The sequence below is a fragment of the Tachyglossus aculeatus genome, chromosome X1 (genome assembly GCF_015852505.1).
Source record: "Tachyglossus aculeatus isolate mTacAcu1 chromosome X1, mTacAcu1.pri, whole genome shotgun sequence".
In the NCBI taxonomy this organism is placed as follows: Eukaryota; Metazoa; Chordata; class Mammalia; order Monotremata; family Tachyglossidae; genus Tachyglossus; species Tachyglossus aculeatus.
In genome coordinates, this window is record NC_052101.1 from 44,961,393 (window position 1) to 44,983,551 (window position 22,159).

The window sequence follows — 22,159 nt, forward strand, 5'->3', positions numbered from 1 at the left end:
GGAGCTGGGATGGCATATTTCCAGCTACTCCTCCTGCTGGGGGCAGGTCCAACTAGCCTCTAGTCAGTCAGTCAGTCAATCAGTCAGTCAATCATATTTACTGAGCGCTTACTGTGTGCAGAGAACTGTATTAAGCGCTTGGTAGAGTTCGATATAACAATATAACAGACGCATTTCCTGCTCACAGTGAACTTACGGTCTAGAGGGGGAGACAATTATTAATATAAATAAATTTTGGATATGGACATAAGAGTGCGGGGCTGGGAAGGGGGGGAAGAATAAAGGGAGCAAGTCAGGGTGAGATAGAAGGAAGTGGGAGAAGAGGAAAGGAGGACTTAGTCAGGGAAGGCTTCTTCGGGGAGATATGCCTTCGATAAGGCTTTGAAGGTGAGGAGAGTGATGGTCTGTCAGATATGAGGAGGGAGGGCATTCCAGGCCAGTGGCAGGACGTGGGCAAGATGTCAGTGGCGAGATAGACGAGATCAAGGTACAGTAAGAAGGTTGGCATTAGAGAAGCAAACTGTGCAGGCTGGGGATTAGTAGGAGAAGTAGCAGTAGTAGCAATAATAATAACTGTGGCATTTGTTAAGCGCTTACTATGTACCAAGCACTGTTCTAAGCACTGGAGTAGATACAAGGTAATCAGGTAGTCCCACGTGGGGCTCACACTTTTAATCCCCATTTTACAGATGAGGTAACTGAGGCCCAGAGGAAGGGAAGTGACTTGCCCAAGGGCACACAGCAAGGAGTTGAGAGTCAAACGCAGGGTCACCGGCTCCTTCTGGGTAGAGGCACCCGACCTCTCACCCAGGAAGAAGAAGAATGTGGTGTTTGCTGAGCTAGGTTCAGCGGGGAGATGCAATCCAGTCAGATCAGACACAGTCCCTGTCCCAAACAGGGCTCACAGTCTAAGGGGAAGGGAGTAGGACTGAATCCCCATTTTATAGATGAGGAACCTGAGGCCCAGAGAAGTTAAGCAACTTGCCCAAGTTTACACAGCAGGCAAGTGGAAGAGCCAGAATTAGAAACCAGGTCTCCTGACTCCCAGTCTTTCCACCACCCACGCTGCTCTCCGCCCCCACCCCCAAAGCCCTCAACTGTAAGCTCATTGTGGGCAGGGAATGTGTCTGCTTTTTGTTGTATTGTCCTCCCTCAAGCACTTAGTAGAGTGCTTTGCACACAGTAAGTGCCCAATAAATATAATTGACTGACTGATAACCCCAAGAGGCTGTGGGAGAGAGCGGGGTTTGCCTCCCTCTGGGTGCCTCTGGGCAACACCCACTGTTCCTTACTCTATTTATTTTGCTTGTACATATTTACTATTCTATTTATTTTGTTAATAATGTGCATCTAGCCTTATTTTTATTTATTCTGATGACCTGACACCTGTCCACATGTTTTGTTTTGTTGTCTGTCTCCCCCTTCTAGACTGTGAGCCCATTGTTGGGTAGGGACCATCTCTATATGTTGCCAGCTTGTACTTCCCAAGCGCTTAGTACAGTGCTCTGCACACAGTAAACGCTCAATAAATACGACTGAATGAATGAATGAATGCTCCCCCCATGTTTCCTGGGTCCTGGGCTCCCCCTCGGGACCTCCCTACTCCCCAGGCTTAGCTTGTCTTGCGGGTGTGTAGTTAAAGAGAAGAAATAGAGACTCAGCCACCTTGCTCATCAATGGTATTTATTGAGCACTTACTGTGGGCAAAGTACTGTACTAAGCACTTGGGAGAGTACAGTACAACAGAGTTTGGTAGGCACGTTCCCTGGCCATATAGAATTTACAGTCTATTTTATCATCATGAACATCAATAGTATTTATTGGGTGCTTATTGTGGGCAGAGCACTGTACTAAGTGCTTGGGAGAGTACAATACAACAACTTTTGGTAGGTGCATCCCCTGCCCACAATGAGCTTATTGTCTAGAGAGAATAGCCGTGAATGCTATTCTTCTTGGATTAAAAAAAAAATTCCCAGATTCACAAACAGAATAGTCCAGCTTAGCCTTGAAGCCTGAGAGTTAAATCTAAACCTGCTTCAAAGCAAAATGGTGGCAGCCTCCCGGGGCCAGGCTGCAGAGAAAATAGGTCCTAGTGCATCTCGCTCCCTCACTGAGCTGCACACACACACACACACACACACCCCACCCCCCACCCCACCCCGGGGTCCCTCCCTCTCATTTGCCCCTAGTCGGGGAGGGCTCCTGGCCTGTAGTGGACAGCGTGGACACATGCTAAGACCACAGTCCACCCAGACCCCCCGCCCGGGTCTCCTGCTCTGAAACTGGTCCTGATCCAGGCTGACAGACGGATGGACGGATCAGTCGGTCAGACAGTCAATCAACCAACCATGTTTATCAAGCGCTTTCTGTAGGTGGAGCACTGTACGAAGCACTTGGAAGAGTGCAATAGAATGAATAGTCATGATCCCTGCCCACAAGGAGCTTGCAATCTAGTTGGGAGACAGACATCAAAGCTGTTCTTCCCCTCTGGACTGTAAGCTTGTTATAGGCAGGGAGTGTGTCTGCTAATTCTGTTGGATTGTACTCTCCCAAGTAGTATAGTGCCCCACACATAGTAAGAGTTCAATAAATACCACTGATTGATTACTCCCCTACCCTGTCTTGGCCAGCTAACTGCCTGTGGGACCTTCCTGGACTGGGCTTTTACGCTCCAAATTCAAGGAGTTTGTTGCCCATGAGGCTTAGTGGATAGAAGATGGGCCTGGGAGTCAGAAGGTCATGGGTTTTAATCCCGGCTCTGCCCCATGTCTGCTGTGTGACCTTGGCCAAGCCACTTCACTTCTCTGTACCTCAGTTACCTCATCTGTAAAATGGGGATTAAGAGTGTGAGCCCTATATGGGACAGGGACTGAGTCCAACCTAACTTGTATCTACCTCAGTGCGCAGAACAGTGCTTGGCACATAGTAATAATTATTGTTATTATTATTATCCTGTACAACGAAGCCTGGGTATAATGGACTTACTCAGGATTCAAGGTTCTCTCTCTCTGGCCCAGTAGGTTTCCCCTCTGAGATGTGGGTTATCTCTGTACCGATAGGCCTAACTCACATCTGTGGGGATTGCCTAATGGACCAGAGTTTCCTGAGCTTAAAGGGAGATCAGAGGGTGGGTTCCTTTGGGGTTGCGGGGGGAGGGGAAAGCCGAGAGAAGGAGTGGGGAGGGGATGGGGGGAGCAAAGAGTAAAGGGTGACTTTGGGGTAGAGACAGAAACACCCCAAGGTGCATCTAGTTCCCTTTCTAGCCACGTCACTCACGCATACAGCCATTTGTTATTGATGAATTGCTTTCTTGTGCTTTTATCATTTATAACAAGCCTTACTGGTTCACCTAGTTTATGTGTGACATCTTGTACCCACCTAACCCGCTCATCAGACTGTGTCCAACCTGATTCTCTTGTAACTACCCCAGTGCTTAGGACAGCATCTGTCACATAGTAAGTGCTTAGCAAATACCGATAAGAAAAAAAAATGCTCCTTGAGGGCATGGACTGGGCCTTTTGCTTAATGCCAGGCAAGTCAGAAGTGAATGTGAGCTACAGTCAGAGAACAGGGGGCTGGGAGCTTTGGGGGATGGAGGGGCCTTGGGGTGGGTGGGGATAGGTGGAAGAAGCTAGATCCTATCAGACACACCCTTGAAACCCAACCTCGCTCCTCATTTCTAAGAGGGTAGAGGTTAAACAGAGTGGGTGCGTGTTTACGAGAGATTGGAGACGGGAGGGAGAGAAGACACTCAGAAGGAGCGTGACCTAATGGAAAGAGCAAGGGACTGAGAGTCAGCAGACTAAGGCTCTAGCCCTGGCTCCACCACTTGCCTACTGTGTGATTGTGAAGCATCAGTCGGTCAGCAATGGTATTTATTGAGCTCTCAGAGTACCCCTAGGAGGTGCTTCTGGGAGAACAATACTGTGGAGTTAGAAGGTGGTTCTAGTTTCCACAGGGAGCTCAGTCTAGACTCTTAATCTCGCTATACTTGTTCCTCATCTGTAAAATGGAGATAGACGGGGAGGTCAAGGAGGAGGCTGATGCAGCAGTCAAGGACAGGATATGATAAGTGCTTGGATCAGCGTGGTAGCAGTTGGGATGGAAAGGGCGGTAACCAAATTTGTCTTTAGTGTCTGGGGATCCAGGCTTCTGATCATCATCATCAATTGTGTTGGAGATTGATGGACACAGTTCTGTGACCCACTCAGTTCAGGAGCCATGCGGAATGGAGCAGGGGTTTGAGGTCTTTCCTGAGATGATTCCAGGAGCAGAATAATCAGCGGGCTGGAAAAATGGAAAAACTGGGAGACCATCATCCCTCTGACTTCCACTTGATCAGATCCTGGTGAGCTTTTGGGGCTACTGAGTTGCGCTCCTCCGCTGAAGCAGGATGGAAGGGTACGCAGAGTGGGATAAAAGACTGAAACCATAATCAATAATGATAATTGCATGTTTGTTAAGCCCATCTTATGGGCCAAGCACTGTACTAAGGGGCAGGGGGTAGATACAAGATAGCAGATGAGACACAGTCTGTAGCCCACTTGAGGCTGGCTCACAGTCTAAGGAGGAGGGAGAACAGGTGTGGAATTCCCATTTTACAAATGAGAAAAGAGAGGTTAAGTGACTTGAGTTTGGTCATACAGCAGGCAAATGTCATAGCTAGGATTAGAACCCAGGTCATCATCAATGGTATTTATCTATGGTATTTACTGAGCGCTTACTGTATGCAAAGCCCCGTAGTAAGCGCTTGGGAGGGTACAATTACAACAGAGTTGGAAGACAAGGTCCCTGCCCACAACAAGCTTACAGTCCCCCCCATCGGCCCCCCCATTTCCAAGCCTGGGCTCTTGCCACTGGGCTTCTCAGAAAAGACACCTAAGTAAGAAACTGAGGTACCATGACTCTAAGGTAACTTGCAGGACACCAGAAGATGAGCTGGAAAACCAGACATTGTTTTAAATATAGCGAGACCATTTTTTTCACAGTTTTGCTCACCAGTCCATTTTAATTTTACACCCAAGCTAGAAATAATTTCAGTGGCTGAAAGATGGTTAGTTTGACGCTGTGGAGAGAAATGTTAAATTTGGCCATGACTACAAAATCTGAAGATCAAGGTTTCAAAATGGAGTCAGACTAAGGAAACTGGGAGTTCACGATCAGTTACCTTAATCAGTTAATGGTATTTATTGAGTACTGACTGTGTGCAGAGCACGGTGCTAAGCACTGGGAAGAGTCCAACGGAGTTGGTAGACACAGTTCCTGCCCACCAGGAACTTACTCAAGTAATATATCTGCCTTTAAAAGAGACTTGAACCCCACGGCACTTATGTAAATATCATTAAATTCTATATTATAAATCACTCGTGTATAACCAGGTCTGTCTTCCCCTCTATAGTGTGAGCTTATTGTGGACAGGGAACAAGTCTGCTAACTCTGTTGTAGAGAAGCAGCGTGGCACAGTGGATAGAGCATGGGCTTCAGAGTCAGAAGGTCATGGGTTCTAATCCCAGCTCTGCCACTAGTTTGCTGGGTGGCCTTGGGCAAGTCATTTCACTTCTCTGTGCCTCAGTTACCTCATCTGTAAAATGGGGATTGGGATTGGAAGCCCCATGCGGGACAAGGACTGTGTCCTACCCGATTTGTCCCCCCCCAAGCCCCCTGCCCTACCCCCTTCCCCTCCCCACAACACCTGTATATATGTTTGTACAGATTTTATTACTCTATTTTACTTGTACATATTTACTATTCTATTTATTTTATTTTGTTAATATCTTTTGTTTTGTTGTCTGTCTCCCCCTTCTAGACTGTGAGCCTGCTGTTGGGTAGGGACCGTCTCTATATGTTGCCAACTTGTATTTCCCAAGCGCTTAGTACAGTGCTCAGCACACAGTAAGTGCTCAATAAATACGATTGAATGAATGAATTTGCTTATATCCACCCCAGTGCTCAGTACAGTGTCTGGCACACAGTAAGCACTTAACAAATACCACAATTATTATTATTACTCTCCAAAGCACTTAGTACAGTGCTCTGAACAGAGTAAGCACGCAAAAGCCATTGATTGAGTAACAGATTGACTGGAATAGGAGAAAGAAGCCTTCAACAGCTTTGAACCCTTCTGAATAATGGTTGAAGCTGATCAGATGTTTTGACTTTCTCCCTCTTCCCCCGGACCCAGCATGGGTTTAAAATTAGCAGAAAAGGCATCTTAGGAAAAAAAAAAACACAAAAAACTCCATTAATCATGTTAGTGACCAAAATCTTCAGGTAAACAGACACCCTCCCCTTTCTTTTTTCAGTGGAAAACGGTCATTGGTGAGTAGTCTTCAGATCCAGGTTCTCGGGTTATACAGGCAAAAAAAAACCCCCAAAACTGTGCTAAGAACATTTCACCCTTTACCCTGCTGCCTTGATAATGGATCAGTTTCACTGTAAAAACAGCATTCCTCACTCATCTGTACTGGGCTGCACTCCCCACACAACCTCGATTTGCCTAAGATAAGAGGAACTATTAGTCTGCTTTTAAATGTTTTTCTATGGTTCGACTCCCACGTAGCCCTATTAATAATAGAGCCCCGAAACGATTAAAGGGAGGCAGCTATTCCTCGTGGGTTGCAATTCGATGCTACCTAGCCGAATTGCCGCTTAGCAATTAAATTGTTTTTCCACTCTGACCATCAGCACGTTGAAGTAACATTTCTTGAGGGGAGAGGGTGGCGGGGGGTGCTATTCAAATGAAGAATATTTATTCTGCCATCTAGAACTGCTGCCCCAGATTGCTGTGATTACAGCATAGGGCAATTTCCCTTCTGAAGCAGAGGATTTCATTTGCATTTATAATTACTTTGTCCAAGTTAGTTGCTCGCATAGAAATGTTACCATTTTCAAATGCAAAAGGCATGAAAAGTTGGATTGGGAGGCAAAATTCGACAAAAAAACCCTTCAGGTTCTGGGTAAAATCGAGCCCACAGAATAATCCAAACTAGTCCAAGGACTATCAAGAGGAGAGGAAGGGGGAAGAAACAGGCTGGAACGATACATAATAGCACAAATCTGGAATGGCTCAGAGAAGTAAATCAGACGGACAGGGAAAAAAGGAAGTATTTTTAATTCATTTTTGAAACCAAAACATTCCACAGGCACCACTTTGGAACAATTTCAAAAGGCTTGATAATAATCTGCCACAGGAAAAAAAAATACACAAATCATCACTAAATATGCCATTTCTTACCCATGCAAACACAGTTTGCTGAAATGAGGTGCATAATCACAAGGCATGGCTAGCACATAGATTTGCTTCTGCTATTTAGAATAAGAGATATTGTTTACTTTTAGAACGACCTTTCAGAGCAAGGACCGTGTCCTTTCTGTTTGTACAGAGCCCCAACTCAGAAGAGTCCTTCTTCCTTATTCATAGCCATTAATAATTAACCAGGTATTTTTCAGAAATGTTTTCCTTTACATACTTTGGGCTTCCTGACACTGTAAAAATCTGAATTTCAGACCAAAGCAAAACAGTAGGTTCCAATTCAGAATATTGTACCCAAGTTGCCTTTTTTCTGCCACAAGTTATACAATGAACAGATAGCCCAACACATCGCATTAAAAAGGCTAGTGCCAGATACCACGACACATCATTTTTGCAGTTTATTGAAAATAAGACCATAGAAAAGTCCAAAGTTGAAAGGATTCCACACAACCCACAATTAGCTTGTTCATGTTCCCCGGGGCAGATGCTTAGACAAATTGGTCCTTTTACTTGTTGGAAATCTCATTTAGCATTCACAGTGAGACTGAAATGGTCACAATGGCTGGTCTGTGTCCAGATGTCTCTCTGGCCCAGGTGGACTAAATGAGGTAGGTAAAGTTTTAATTATCTCAGTTGACTGAAGCCGATTTTTGTAGTTACTGGATCAGCTAGTTTTCCCCACCACTGTCTGAAATGTTATTAGGAGGGTGCAGATTGGCTTGGTAATAATTGGGCTATTTATTAAGCGCTCACTCTGTGCCAAGTACTTGTGCTAAAACCTGGAGTAGGTAGAGGAGAATCAGTCCCTGTCCCATCCAGGGCCCACAGTCTAAAGGAGGGGAGATCAGGGATTGACTCGCCTTTTGCAAATGAGGAAACCAGAGCGTGGAAAAGAGACTCCTCTGGGTACCTTTTCTCTTCTAAGTGCAGATGTTTCAAGGAGCTAGATCATAAAAATCATTTACGGTGTAGTGGATAGAGCCAGGGCTTGGGAGTCAGGAAGGTCATGGGTTCTAATCCCAGCTCCGTCCCTTGTCTGCTGTGTGACCCTGGGCAAGTCATTCTCTTCTCTGGGCCTCGGTTCCCTCATCTGTAAAATGGGGATTGAGACTGTGAGCCCCACATGGGACAGGGACTGGGTCCAACCCGATTTGCCCGTATCCATCCCAGTGCTTAGTACAGTGCCGGGCACATAGTCAGTGCTTAACAAATACCATATTCTTCTTCTTATTATTATTATGTTCCTTCATCCGACGGGAAAACACGAGAAGCCCAACTATACAGCGCGTCGCGCATCTTGAGGAATCCAGGAAGGTCATTTTTGGTGGGGGGCTGCCCTCTTCCACTGAACACGCCATCAGGCTCCTCACTGAAGGTCCCTCCCCGCCACCCAGGTGTCCGGGCCGGGGTCGGGGAGCATTTGCTCCCACCGGTAGCAACCCCCCGCCCCGCCAACCCCGTTTCATCACGGACTCCGGCGGGCCGCGGTCCCCGAGGGCTAGCGGGGAGAAGCGGCGTGGTGTTGTGGATCGATGTGGGTAGTGCCCGTCTCTATCTGTTGCCAACTTGTACTTCCCAAGCGCTTAGTACAGCGCTCTGCGCACGGTAAGCGCTCAACAAATACGACTAAATGACGTACTGTGGTTTCTGGATCAGCTCTTTCCCCCTCCCCCGCTGTCTGAAATGTTACTAGGAGGGTGCAGATCAGCTTGGTAATAAGTGGGCTATTTATTAAGCTCAGTAAATACGACTGAATGATTGCTTTGTCCTCTGTCTCCCCCTTCTCAACTGTGAGCCCGCTGTTGGGTAGGGACCGTCTCTAGATGTTGCCAACTTGGACTTCCCAAGCGCTTACTACAGTGCTCTGCACACAGTAAGCGCTCAATAAATACCACTGAATGAATGAATTTATTTATTCTATACATATTCTATTTATTTTATTTTGTTAATATGTTTTGTTTTGTCATCTGTCTCCCCCCTTCTCGACTGTGAGCCCGCTGTTGGGTAGGGACCGTCTCTAGATGTTGCCGACTTGTCCCTCCCAAGCGCTCAGTCCAGTGCTCTGCACACAATAAGCGCTCAATAAATGCCACTGACTGAATGAATTTATTTATTTTATACAAATTTATTCTATTTTGTTAATTTGTTTTGTTGTCTGTCTCCCCCTTCTCGACTGTGAGCCCGCTGTTGGGTAGGGACCGCCTCTAGATGGTGCCGACTTGGACTTCCCAGGCGCTCCGCACACGGTAAGCGCTCAATAAATACGATGGAATGAATGGATCCCGGCTCCGCCACGTGTCTGCTGGGTGACCCCGGGCAAGTCGCCTCCACCGCCCTGGGCCTCAGTTCCCCTGACGGGGACGGCCGTCCAACCCGACCGGCGTGGATCCACCGCGGCGCTCAGTCCGGTGCCCGGCCCACAGCTTTAACGACTACCGCCGGCCTTCTTCTTCTTCATCTTCTTCTTCTTCATCATCACCTTCTTCTCCATCATCTTCTTCTTCTCCATCATCTTCTTCTTCTTCTCCTCCACCTTGGTTTAGTGGGCCTGGAAGAAGAGGTCGTGGCCGGGCCTGCGCTTCCCGGCGCCCTCGGAAAAGTTGGGGAAGCCCCCCCAGGGCTTGGGCTTCTTTCGGGTGGGCACGGGGGAGGTGCCCCTGGCCTTGCTGAAGGAGGCGGACTTGCGCAGGCCGCGGGCCAGGTCCCGGAAGGCCGGGTCGTCGGCCAGGACGCCCAGGAAGGCGCCGGTGGTGGTACCCAGGATGGAGGCGGCCACCTGGACCGGCCGCTTGGGGGCGCCGTGGGGGCCGGGCGGGCCGCGCAGGCGCGGGTCGCCCAGCAGGCGGCGCACGCCCTCCGACGCCCCGGGGCGCAGGTACTGGTAGGCGCGGCGGCCGCTGTGGTCGCGCACGTGCACGTGGGCGCCCAGGCTGGCCACCAGCAGCACGGCGGCGTCCTCGTGGCCGTGCAGCGCGGCCAGGTGCAGCGGGGTGTAGCCCCCGTGGGAGCGCGCGTTGACGTCGATGGGCGCGCCGCCGCCGCCGCCGCCGCCGCGCCGCGACACCTCCACCAGGCGCAGCGCCATCTCGCGGTCGCCGCTCTTGGCGGCCCAGTGCAGGGCGGTGAAGCCCGACGTGAAGTCGCGCTTGGCCGCCAGCCCGCCGTCGCGCAGCAGCAGCCCGTGGAGCTGGTGGGTCCAGCGGCCCGCCGCGCTGCGCACCAGCCACTCGTGCTCCGACGGCTCCAGGGGCACCGCGGACGGCGGCGGCGGCGGCGCCACGGGCGGCGGCAGCGCCCCCCCGTCGGGGCCGAGGAGCAGGCGCGCGGCCGTCGTCGGCGGCGCCCCCCCGTCGGGGCCGAGGAGCAGGCGCGCCGCCGCCGCCCTCAGGGGCCGCCTGGGGCCCTGCTCGTCGGCCGACAGGCGCCGCCTGAGCAGCGGGGCGTCGGCGGGGCCCGGCTCCTCGGAGCGCTGCCGCCTCAGGGCCCCCGCCTCGTCCCACGCCCGCACCCGCACGGTGGGCGGCGGGCACGCCTTCGGGGCCGAGGCCTGGCGGGGCCTCCCCTCGCCCTCTTGTCGCGGTCCTAAGGCCTTTCCCGCCTCCTCGGGACCCTCGGCCTCTTCAGCCTCCCCGGGTCTCCCAACCTCTTCAGCCTCCCAGGGCCTCTCAGCCTCCTTGGGCCTCCCAACCTCTTCACGCTCCCCGGACCTCCCAAACTCTTCAGCCTCCCCGGGCCGCCCAACTCCTTCAGCCTCTCCGGGCCTCCCAACCTCTTCACTCTCCCCAGACCTCCCAGGTTCCTCAGCCTCCTCAGGCCTCCCAACCCCTTCAGCCCCTCCGGGCCTTTCAGCCTCTTCACTCCCCCTGGGCCTCTCTGCCTCTTCAGCCTCTCTGGGCCTCTCGACCTCTTCGGCCTCCCTGGGCCTCTCAGCCTCTTCGGCCTCCCTGGGCCACTCAGCTTCTACGGCCTCCTTGGGCCTCTCAGCCTCTTCGGTCTCCCTGGGCCACTCAGCCTCTTCGGTCTCCTTGGGCCTCTCAGCCTCTTCGGCCTCCCCGGGCCACTCAGCCTCTTCGGCCTCCCCGGGCCACTCAGCCTCTTCGGCTTCCCCGAGCCTCTCAGCCTCTTCGGCTTCCCCGAGCCTCTCAGCCTCCCCGAACCTCTCAGCCTCTTTGGCTTCCCCGAGCCTCTCAGCCTCCCCGAGCCTCTCAGCCTCTTCGGCTTCCCCGGGCCTCTCAGCCTCTTCGGCTTCCCAGAGGCTCTCAACCTCGTCCGCCTCTCCGGTCCCCTCACTCTCCACGGCTCCCTCAGCCTCTTCGGCCTCCTCGGGCCCGTCAGTCCGTTGTGCCTCCGCCGGTCCCTCGGCCTCTAGGGGCTCCTTGGTCTCCGGAGGTCCCTCGGCCTCCCCGAGGCCCCGGGCGTCGGTGGGCTCCCCGGCCGTCCGGACCTGGTGGGCCTCGGTGGTCCCCGGGCCCCGGGATCGAGGCCCGGCGGTGGGGCTCGGCCTCCCGCGGAGCACGACGACCTTGACCCCGTCCAGCTCCCGGACCACGGCCACGTCGTTGACGACCTGCTGGAAGCGTCGGCGCTGGGCGGCGGGGTCGGCGGCGGGGGCGTCCAGCAGCGGTCGGAAGCGCCTGAGCAGGTCGGCGTTGGGCACCCTACCCCCGTGCTCCCGCAGGAAGCCCAGCACGGCCGCCTGGCTCACCCCCGCTGCGGCCGCCGCCGCCGCCGCCACCAGGGCCATCGCCCCCCGCCACGACCACCACGACCACCGCCAGGGGCCGAGGATCTGCTGGGCTGGGGTCTGCTAGGCTAGGGAGCGTTGGGCCGGGGGAGCTGCTGGGCTAGGGTCCGCTGGACCGGGGGTCTGCTGGGCTAGGGAGCGTTGGGCCGGGGGGGTCTGCCGGCCTGGTGGATCTGCTGGCCTGGGGTCAGCTGGGCTAGGGTGCGTTGGGCCGGGGGTCTTTTGGGCTGAGGGGTTTCCTGGGCTAGGATGCGCTGGGCCCGGGTCTGCTGCGCTGGGGGATCTGCTGGGCTAGGGTCTGTTGGGCCGGGGGATCTGCTGGGCTAGGGTCTGTTGGGCCGGGGGATCTGCTGGGCTGGGGTCATCTGGGCTAGGGTCTGTTGGGCCGGGGGATCTGCTGGGCTAGGGTGCGTTGGGCCGGAGGTCTTTTGGGCTGGGGGGGTTTCTGGGCTAGGGTGCGCTGGGCCCGGGTCTGCTGCGCTGGGGGATCTGCTGGGCTAGGGTCTGCCGGCCTGGGGGATCTGTTGGGCCGGGGGATCTGCTGGGCTGGGGACATCTGGGCTAGGGTCTGTTGGGCCGGGGGATCTGCCGGGCTGGGGTCAGCTGGGCTAGGGTGCGTTGAGCCGGGGGTCTTTTGGGCTGGGGGATCTGCTGGGCCGGGATCTGCTGCGCTGGGGGATTTGCTGGGTTAGGGTGCGCCGGGCCGGGGGGTCTTGGGGGCCGGGGGTACCCTGGTCCGGAGGGGCGCTGGGCCACAGGTGCGCTGCTGCGGGATGCGTTGCTGCGGGATGCGCTGCTGCGGGATGCGCTGGGCCGGGGGCAAAACCTCCACCGGCTGCCGGCCCCTCGCCGCTGCAGGGGGTGAGAGCCCCGGCACCGGGAGGCGGGCACCGAGGGGCGGGGGGCGGGGGGGGAGAGGAGGAGGAGGAGGAGGAGGAGGAGGAGGAGGAGGAGAGCCGCCCCGAGCTGGAAGGAAGGTGGAAAGACACCCGGAGCCAAGGGATCTGGGAATTGTAGTCGGGCGCACCTGGCTTATCCCTCGTCAGCCTCCACCTTCCCGCCGCCACGCCGGGGACACGCCCGCAGAGGCCGAGCCCGCCGAGCCCTGCCGTCCCACCCTCCGTGCCAGCCCTGCCCCTTTCTGTCCCCTCCGCATTTTCCCACCTAATCCAACTAGAACGGCCCTTGCCTGCTGCACCCTTCCGGTGCCAAGCCGGAGCGCGTGGGAACTGTCAGCCGCTTGCCAGGTTCGTGAGCGGGGGCCAGCTTTGAAATCCTCCCCTAGGACATTTTGGGAACATTTTGAGAGCCGGCCTCCAGTTGCCCGATTAAACTCTCTATTTCTCTATCTCCTCCTCCCTCCCCACCTCCTGCGAGTGGCGTTGTAACGATAAGGTAGCCCTATGACACTTAATCACTTGGTGGCCAGGGAATTCTTATGTGTTGCGACTTTTTTTCTGACCCACCAGTGACATATTTTGGAAACCCAAAGCATCTTCTGACAGTTGAAAGTATCTCTCATCCTCCTTTCTGATCTCCCGTCCTCCTGTCTCTCCCCACTTCAGTCTATACTTCACTGTGCTGCCTGGATTTTATTTGTACAGAAATGCCCTGGACATGTCACTCCCCTCCTCAAAAATCTCCAGTGGTTGCCTGTCAACCTACGAATCAAGCAAAAACTCCTCAGTCTCGGCTTCAAGGTTCAGCGTGGCGCAGTGGAAAGAGCTCGGGCTTTGGAGTCAGAGGTCATGGGTTCAAATGTGGGCCTCAGTTACCTCATCTGTAAAATGGGGATTAAGACTGTGAGCCCCCCATGGGACAACCTAATCACCTTGTAACCTCCCCACCGCTTAGTACAGTGCTTTGCACATAGTAAGCGCTTAATAAATGCCATCATTATCATTATTATTATTATTATTATCCCCTCACCGCCTCCTACCTCAACCTCCCTTCTCTCCTTCTACAGCCCAGCCTGCACCCTCAGCTCCTCTGCCACTAACCTCCTCACTGTGCCTCATTTTTGCCCGTCCCGCCGTCGACCCCTGGACCACGTCCTTCCTCTGGCCTGGAATGCCCCCCCTCCAACATCCACCAAACTAGCTCTTGTCCTCCCTTTAAAGCCCTACTGAGAGCTCACCTCCTCCAGGAGGCCTTCCCAGACTGAGCCCCCCTTTTTCATCTCCTCCTCCTCCTCCCCCTTCCCATCACCCCCCCACCCTACCCACTTCCCCTCCCCACAGCCCTTGTATATATCTGTACATATTTATTACTCTGTACATATTTACTACTCTGTTTTATTAATGATGTGTATATAGCTATAATTCTATTTATTCTGATGGTATTTACACCTGCCTACTTGTTTCGTTTTGTTGTCTGTCTCCCCCTTCTAGACTGTGAGCCAGGTGTTGGGTAGGGACTATCTCTGTATGTTGCCGATTTGTACTTCCCAAGCGCTTAGTACAGTGCTCTGCACACAGTAAATGCTTAATAAATACGATTGAATGAATGAGTAATCTCTTACATTTATGCCTTATTACTGTTTCAGGGAGAAAACTCAACCTTGAAGCACTTGACCCTGAGACAATATGCCGTCTTGTCTTATGCCATCGAGTCGTCTTCGACCCCTAGCGACACCGTGGACTCATCTCTCCCAGAACCCCCCCACCTCCATCTGCGATCGTTCTAGTAGTGGATCCAGAGAGTTTTCTTGGTAAAAATATGGAAGTGGTTTACCATTGCCTCCTTCCTTGCAGTAAACTGAGTCTCCGCCCTCGATTCTCTCCCTCTGACGCTGCTGCCCAGTACAGGTGAGTTTTGACTTGTAGCAGATCGCCTTCCATTCGCTAGCCACTGCCCAAGATAGGAATGGAATGGATATGCCCTTACCTGACTCCCCCTCCCATAGTTGAGACTGATAGAGTACTGGGAACTCTCCAGGTGTGACCTTGAGAGAGGGGAGTCAATATTAAGTACGTATAATTGGGATTAGGCTTGTTGAGATGCTTTTGTTACTTGTGCATTATATTTTTCTTGGGGAATGAAATTTTTGCTGCCCGGTTTTCACTGTGATCTTAGAACAGATGTGTTTCTGTAAATATAGTGGTCAAATTTAGTTCTTTGCATTTTTTTGTGCCAGTGTGGGGACTTAAGACATCTTCAGGTGAAAAGATAACTTTCTGGATCAATTCACGCTGCAGTAAGAAGCAACCTCCTGTAGGAGAGAAGTCCTCATGGTACTTCAGTAGATTTTAAAGACCTGCAGAGAGAACTTGGAAACCAAAAAAAAAAAAGAAGAAAACAAACAAACCAAATATCCAGATATAGCCTAAAATCAGTAGTAGGGAATAGAGATGTTTAACTTTTCATTTTGAAGTTGGGGAGAGGATTTGAGAGGCTCGATTGGTAGGGCATGGAAGCTCTCCACTTCCATGTCTCACAAGAAGCAGCATGGCTCAGTGGAAGGAGCATGGGCTTGGGAGTCAGAGGTCGTGGGATCTGATCCCAACTCCGCCACTTGTCAGCTGTGTGACTTTGGGCAAATCACTTAACTTCTCTGCAGCTCGGTTACCTCATCTGTAAAATGGGGATGAAGACTGTGAGCCCCACGTGGGACAGCCTGATGTCCTTGTATCCACCCCAGTGCTTAGAACAGTGCTTGGCATATAGTAAGAGCTTAACAAATACCATTATTATTATTATTATTTTCATTCCCAAGGGGGCAGAAAGATTTGGTTGGCCCTGAATGATGAACCGATCTTCTAATACCACACTATACACAGTATAGCCCAAACAGGCTAGCAGAGTTGGAAAAATGTTTTCTAATTCCCTAACCATGTTCTAGAACTGAGTATCTTGTATCTACCAGGCACTTAGTACAGTGTGTGCACATAGTAAGCACTTAAGCAAGTACCACAATGATTATATTTAGCTTATAGCTAGCGATCAAAAGTACTTGATAATATAGAGGTTCTCAAAGCCATTTTTCAACCATCAGATTGTAAGCTCATGGAAGGAGGAGATCATGTCTTTTCTTCTTATTGAATGTTTTCAAATACCTAGTATGGTACATAAGATGGTGCACAGTGAACACTAATTGATAAAGTACTGAAACAATGCAGTATTTGCTATAGGGGTCTATTTGGTGATCCACCATTTTAGTGGTAGTCCTTCATACACTAGGGTTCTCCCTTCACTCTTGTCTCCCCCCTGCTTTGGCTCCTTTCAATCAATCACGAGCGTCTACTGGGTGTGTACTATATGCAGAACACTACAGATCTTTGGGGGAGTATGAGAGAATTAATCAATTAATCCCTCCCTTCAAGAAACTTACAGTTAGGATGGGGAGGCAGACTGAAATGTTACAGACAAGAGGAAGCAACGGAATATAGAAAATATGTACGTAAGCGCTGTCGAGGTTGTGAACAGTTAATTGCTCAGGTTCCTGGGCTTCTGTATGGAAGGGGCCACTGTGAATTTTGTTTTCTATTATTGACTTGTCCTTTCTGAAGTTTCAGTCCCAAAGACTTTAAGAAGAAGGTAGGTTCTGGAGCTTAGGGAGATAAAATGGGGATTTCTATTTCGATGTATTTTTCTCTACACAAAATTATTCGATGATGTTCAGATGCGGGGGGAGGGGGATGGCTTGTAGGGAAACAGTGAAAACTGCAAAATGAAGGAAGATAAAGATAAGCGGCAAAGGAAAAGGAGAATTGATGAAACGGGGTAGGCAGGTCACCAAAGGAGGTGGAGGTCAGGAGAGGACGTGGTCAAACAGAATTCAAAGCAAAAATGAAAACCCAGACTTTCTGGTGAACCTTCTCTTGAGCCTATAATAGTAATAATAATAAAAACTGTCATATTTGCAAAGTTCTTACTTGGTGCCAGGCACTGCACTAAGCACTGGGTCAGAAACAAGATAATCAGGTTGGACACAATCCTTGTCCCACATGGGGCTCACAGTCTTAATCCCCATTTTACAGATGAGGAAATCGAGGCACAGAGAAGTTAAGTGACTTGTCCAGGGTCACACAGCAAACAAATGGCAGAATCGGGATTAGAATCCACATCCTCTGACTCCCAGGTCCGTGTCCTTTCCACTAGGCAACACTGCTCTAGGCTGCAAGCTTGTTGTGGGTCGGGAACATGTCTACCAACTCTGTTGTACTCTTCCACGCTCTTAGTACAGTGCTCTGCACACGGTTAAGCGTTCAGTAAATACCACCAATAAGTACCTTGCCCAGAGCTATAAGGCACTGCTTTGCCAACCTCTCGTCTCCCCAGCCTTTGGTGACATCTTGAATCACCTGTCACTGGACCAACTGGGCGGGTTATATGCAGACTCATGTTGTTCTCTGAGGTGTCTGGTGTCGGGGATAACCGCCCACTCCAATTCACCCCGGCTTTGCAACAGACTCTGGACCCGTAGTCAGCCTCTTCTTTGTTCCCTCCCACTGCAGAGTGGAACAATAAACCAGGCACCTGTCGGTGGAGGTGCATTTCGGCAGAATGCCGCCGCTGACCGCAGAACTGCAAACAGCAAGCAGTTAAGCCTTTCCCCCCAAAGCAGGATTAGGTTCTTGTCTTCCCCTCGCGCCCACCTCAATAATGATGGCATTTGTTAAGCGCTTACTATGTGCAAAGCACTGTTCTAAGTGCTGGGGAGGATACAAGGTGCACCTCAGTGTTATGGGAAGGAAAACAGGTCAAATTGGGAGGATGTTTATTCCAGTTTCCCGAGAGTAAATGCCCAATCACAACAGCAGGGGTAATGAATGGGATCCACTGCTATGCTCAGTAAGTACGGATGAATGAATGACATCTGAGAGAGATTGTGGGCCCTCACAAATTGGGGGCTGTGGAGAGCCAGGGCAGTCACAGAGAGACCTCTGGACCGTAAGGTCATTTTGGGCAGGGAATGTGTCTGTTTATCGTTGTATTGTTCTCTCCCAAGAGCCTAGTACGGTGCTCCGCACACAGTAAGCACTCAATAAACACGATTGAATGAAATACAGTTGACTGAACCTCTCTAGCCTCTTTTTTTTTCAAGATTGTGGCAGTCTATGTTCATGAAATCCCCACGAGTAGGGGATGCAAGCCATAAAACCAGCAACTAAAGAGGTCACTGTGAAAACATGAAACCACACTCAAATCTACTCAAGGCAGACTATCACCGTAAGGTTCTTGGACTCCGTCTCAGAGGAATATTTGGAGGGTTATTAAGATGAAAGCTCTGATCTGGCTGGAAAGAAAACTGTAAAACGTTCTCTTTTTGTTGCCATATTAACTCTCGGGTCAATAAGGGTCCAATTTCCATGGAAATAATGGTTTATTAAGTGGGCTCGAGTGACTTGAAACAATCCCCCAAAGTGAGCAATTGACAACCATACACTTTGGGAAGGGTGCTTAGAAACCCATAGTGTGTACAAAAGAGCCTATGAAAATAACCCAGGACATATGACATTGATTTTGTTGTCTGGTCACATTTCAATTGGAATTGCATAGAGTGAGGATTCGATTTTGTATTGATTTACCACTCTGTGAACCTTTTAAAAAGCTATTAACCGTGCATAAAGTTGTCTTTAGGCAAGTAGTTTCCAAACTAATATCCTGAATACTAGTCTCCAGTAAAGTACTTTTAAGTGGAATCTAAGAAATTTTCCCTAAAAGGTTTGGTTTTTTTTTTTTTGGTCTATATATGAACGGATTTAAGTTTGTTCATCTGAAAGACATGTGGAAAAAATCCTGTTACAGCTGATTTGCTTTTTTCTGGTTAGTTTACCATTCAGATGATTTTTCATTATGAAAAGGAGAGCCTCTCAGCAGAAAGCCTAAGGTTTTTGTGGCATCCAGCCACATGAGGCTATGTTTTATACTTGGTGCCCCATTGCCAGTGAGGTCATGGAATTGATTCTTCAATGACCAAGCAGTTTGTCCTGACACACACAAGAAAAGATAAAATGAATTATTTGAACTAGTGTTACGGCAAAGAAAAATTTCTCCGCCGGTCTTAAAGATGGCAGTAAACAGTAGGTAGAAGGAGAACTGGTTTTTTTTTGTTCTGATTTTGCACTCTCTCTCCAAACAGTATTTCTGAAAGTCCTATCGTTTAGAAACCCTCTGTAAATTTGTACCAGCCTGTCTCAACTTTCAATGCATTCTTTTCAGCTCGCCAGTAAGGAAAAAATGCCAGCTGTTTCAAAAAAATATCCAGAACTCTCTTCTCTCAGAGCACACAGCCTCAACTATACCTCAACTAAACTATATATAAGAATACTATATCAGTATTCTTTAATCATTGGTTTGTCGCCCATTCTCATTTGTCCCAAGCCTGAGGGCACATGCAGATGTACAAAGTTGAAGTGCCTACCTGCAAGGCTATCTTGTAAGTCCAAATTAGCAAGTTTAAGGGGCTCAGGTAATGATGATAATAATAGCATTAATAATAATCATAATGCTTGTTAGTCACTTACTACGTGACAGGCAATGTTTCAAGCACTGGGGAAGATACGAGGTAATCAGGACAGAAACTGACCTTGTGCCACACAGGGCTCACAATTTTCAAAGCAGATGGGGGAACTGGTAATGAATTAGGATCTTATAGATGAGGAAACTGAGGCACAAAGAAGTGAAGTGACTTTTCCAAGGTCACACAGCCGACAGGTGGTGGAGCCAGGATTAGAACCCAGGTCCTCTGACTCCCAGGCCTGTGCTTTTTCCACTCTCTGAACTAGGCCAAGTTGCTCCTCACAGTGGTAACCAGAGTGGAAAGTTGTGTGCGTCTTGGACTCGTGCACAGACAGGATAGTCACGTCATCGACAGCATTGAATGTGCAGGGCAATGAAAGATTATTGCAATACATAGGCTCTCTACCGTGTAACCTTCTACTGAGAATGGGCAAGTAGGCTAACATTTTCCTTCGGGGCCAATAACAGGACTTATAAATAAATACAAATGTCATTCAAATATTCGTTCTTGTGCAGTCGCAGTGTCCCGGAACAAATGTGGTTTTGTTCTGGCAAATAAAGTGCAGCCTTTCCGAGCCTTTACTTCCAGAACCGAAGAGGAAGCAATAAAGCAGGGTCTTTTCTCACTCTCATCCCTGCAGGGTAGGTGGGGCCAAGTCACATGTGGGGCCAAAGAGACTTTTCAATCAAGGCCTTTTCTATAACGTTGGTTACTCTGTGGAGCTGTGACGCTTCTGAGCTTTTCATATTTGTTTTATATATATATATATAAAATCAAAAAGCCCTTTTCCTGTCTTGCTGGCATGTTTTGTTGCTAAGCAAAGAACCAACAAGCTTTAACCACAGGGCTTTGGCTGGATCCAGGACTTTGGGAAACAGCCTTCCAAGGAGGTGAACAGTGAGCGCATTCATTCCCTTCAGTTCTCGCTGGTATTGCTCCTTCTAGAGTATTTGATTTCCCCAAGTGAACTTTTTACCAGAACAGCTCGGTTTATTTTTGTTTTGGGGGGTTTTTTTGGGTTGTTTTTATTTTTAACCCCTATAGGAATTTTTAGCTATTTGGTGGAATTCATTTCCCCCTCTAACCTGATCAGTTTTGGGTCTGGTTGGTCTCCCCGATAGCATCCCCTCGAATCTAGCAGGAAGATTCATCTGCTGGGAGTTCTGCCTGGCTGATACCACCAGCTCACTCAGCTGACCCATGAGGGTGGATCATGCTATTTACAAAACATATGGGAATATGAAACCCATAATCTCACCCTCAGAGGAAGAGGAACAAATTGGTCTCAAGGATAACTTTGTTGTTCAGAAATTGCTAGGATTTTTGCTCAAGCTCCTGTAAATGCACTTGGAACCTGAGCGCCTCCTAGTTTTGACCAAGTAAGGCCTCCATGGGCGAGAATAATAATAATAATTGTATTTGCTAAGCATTTACCATGGCCCAAACACCGTACTAAGAGCTGGGGTAGATACAAGATGATCAGAGCAGACACAGTCCCTGTCCAACGTGGGGCTCACAGTCCAAGTGGGAAGAGAAAGAGTTATTTACTCCCCATTTTTTAAAAATTGTACTTGTTAAGTATCACTTTGCGTCAAGCACCGTACTAAGTGCTGGGGTAGCTATCATACAATCCAGTTCGAGAGTTGCTGTCCCACCTGGGACTCATTCATTCAATTGTATTTATCGAGCGCTTCCTGTGTGCAAACTACTGTACTAGGCACTTGTTGTACTACAGTACAACAATGAGACGCATTCCCTGCCCACAACAAGCTTACAGTCTGGAGGGAGTGGGATTTACTTTCCACAGAGGCACAGAGAAGTGAAGTAACTTCCCCAAGGTTATGCAGCAGCCAAGTGACGGAGCCAGGATTACAACTCAGGTCCTCTTGATTCCTGGGCCCATGCTCTTTCCACTAGGCCACGCTGCTTCTCATTCTACAGATGAGGAAGCTGAGGCACAGGCAAGTAAAGTGACTTGTCCAAAGTCACATAGCAGGCAAGTGGCAGAGTCAGAATTGGAACCCAGACCTATGCTCTTTCCAGTGGGCCACCCTGCTTCCCTTAGTCCTGAACTCACTCCTCAACTTGTATACACAGACAGCAAGAGCTCATTAACACAGAGAGCTCTGAATAATGTAATCAAATGCAGCGGTGTGCAGTCTGTGAACCACTGTGGCTTTCCCCTCGACTGGATACAGACTTCAGAGAAAGCAATACAGGGCCTGTGTGGTCTGGACGCCCCCGACGGGGCAGACAGGATGAGAAGTGTTTGGTTTAAAGGAAGTCTCGCGTTGAGTATGTCTGCTTGCCTGGTCTCAGTGGCTCTCATTGTGCTATATAAATACTTAGTATTTTGATTAATAAACACTCCCTTCTATATAAATTGTGGTTATGACAGATAGAGGGAGATAAACGCCAGCCCTGGAATGAGGAACTGCAAAGGTGCTCTAGAGGGCTGGATTCCAATTAATGTGTAATAAAAGAAACACATTCCAAACATGCCAAATGAAAGCCCTAAAAAGACAGTATCAGCTCCTAAGGGGAAGGACTAGCTGAGCTTACTCGGGGCAAAACGAGTTCTTGCCTAAAGCAAAAACGGGGTAAAAATGACTCCATGGGTCTGGGTACCAGAGGAAGCAGCTCTGACTCACTAGTACTGCTACCATGTTAATCCAAGCATTTATCCTAGCCCGCCTTG

At 50.0% G+C, this 22,159-nt stretch overlaps 1 protein-coding gene across 1 annotated transcript; it reads right to left on the minus strand.

Annotated features, from left to right (window-relative positions):
- Positions 1-9,530: 9,530 nt before the first annotated feature.
- Positions 9,531-12,904, minus strand: SOWAHA (sosondowah ankyrin repeat domain family member A). The gene has a single exon (XM_038740783.1). The coding sequence runs from the start codon at positions 11,994-11,996 to the stop codon at positions 9,792-9,794; it is 2,205 nt and encodes a 734-aa protein (XP_038596711.1). The 5' UTR covers positions 11,997-12,904; the 3' UTR covers positions 9,531-9,791.
- Between the last annotated feature and the right edge of the window lie 9,255 nt (positions 12,905-22,159).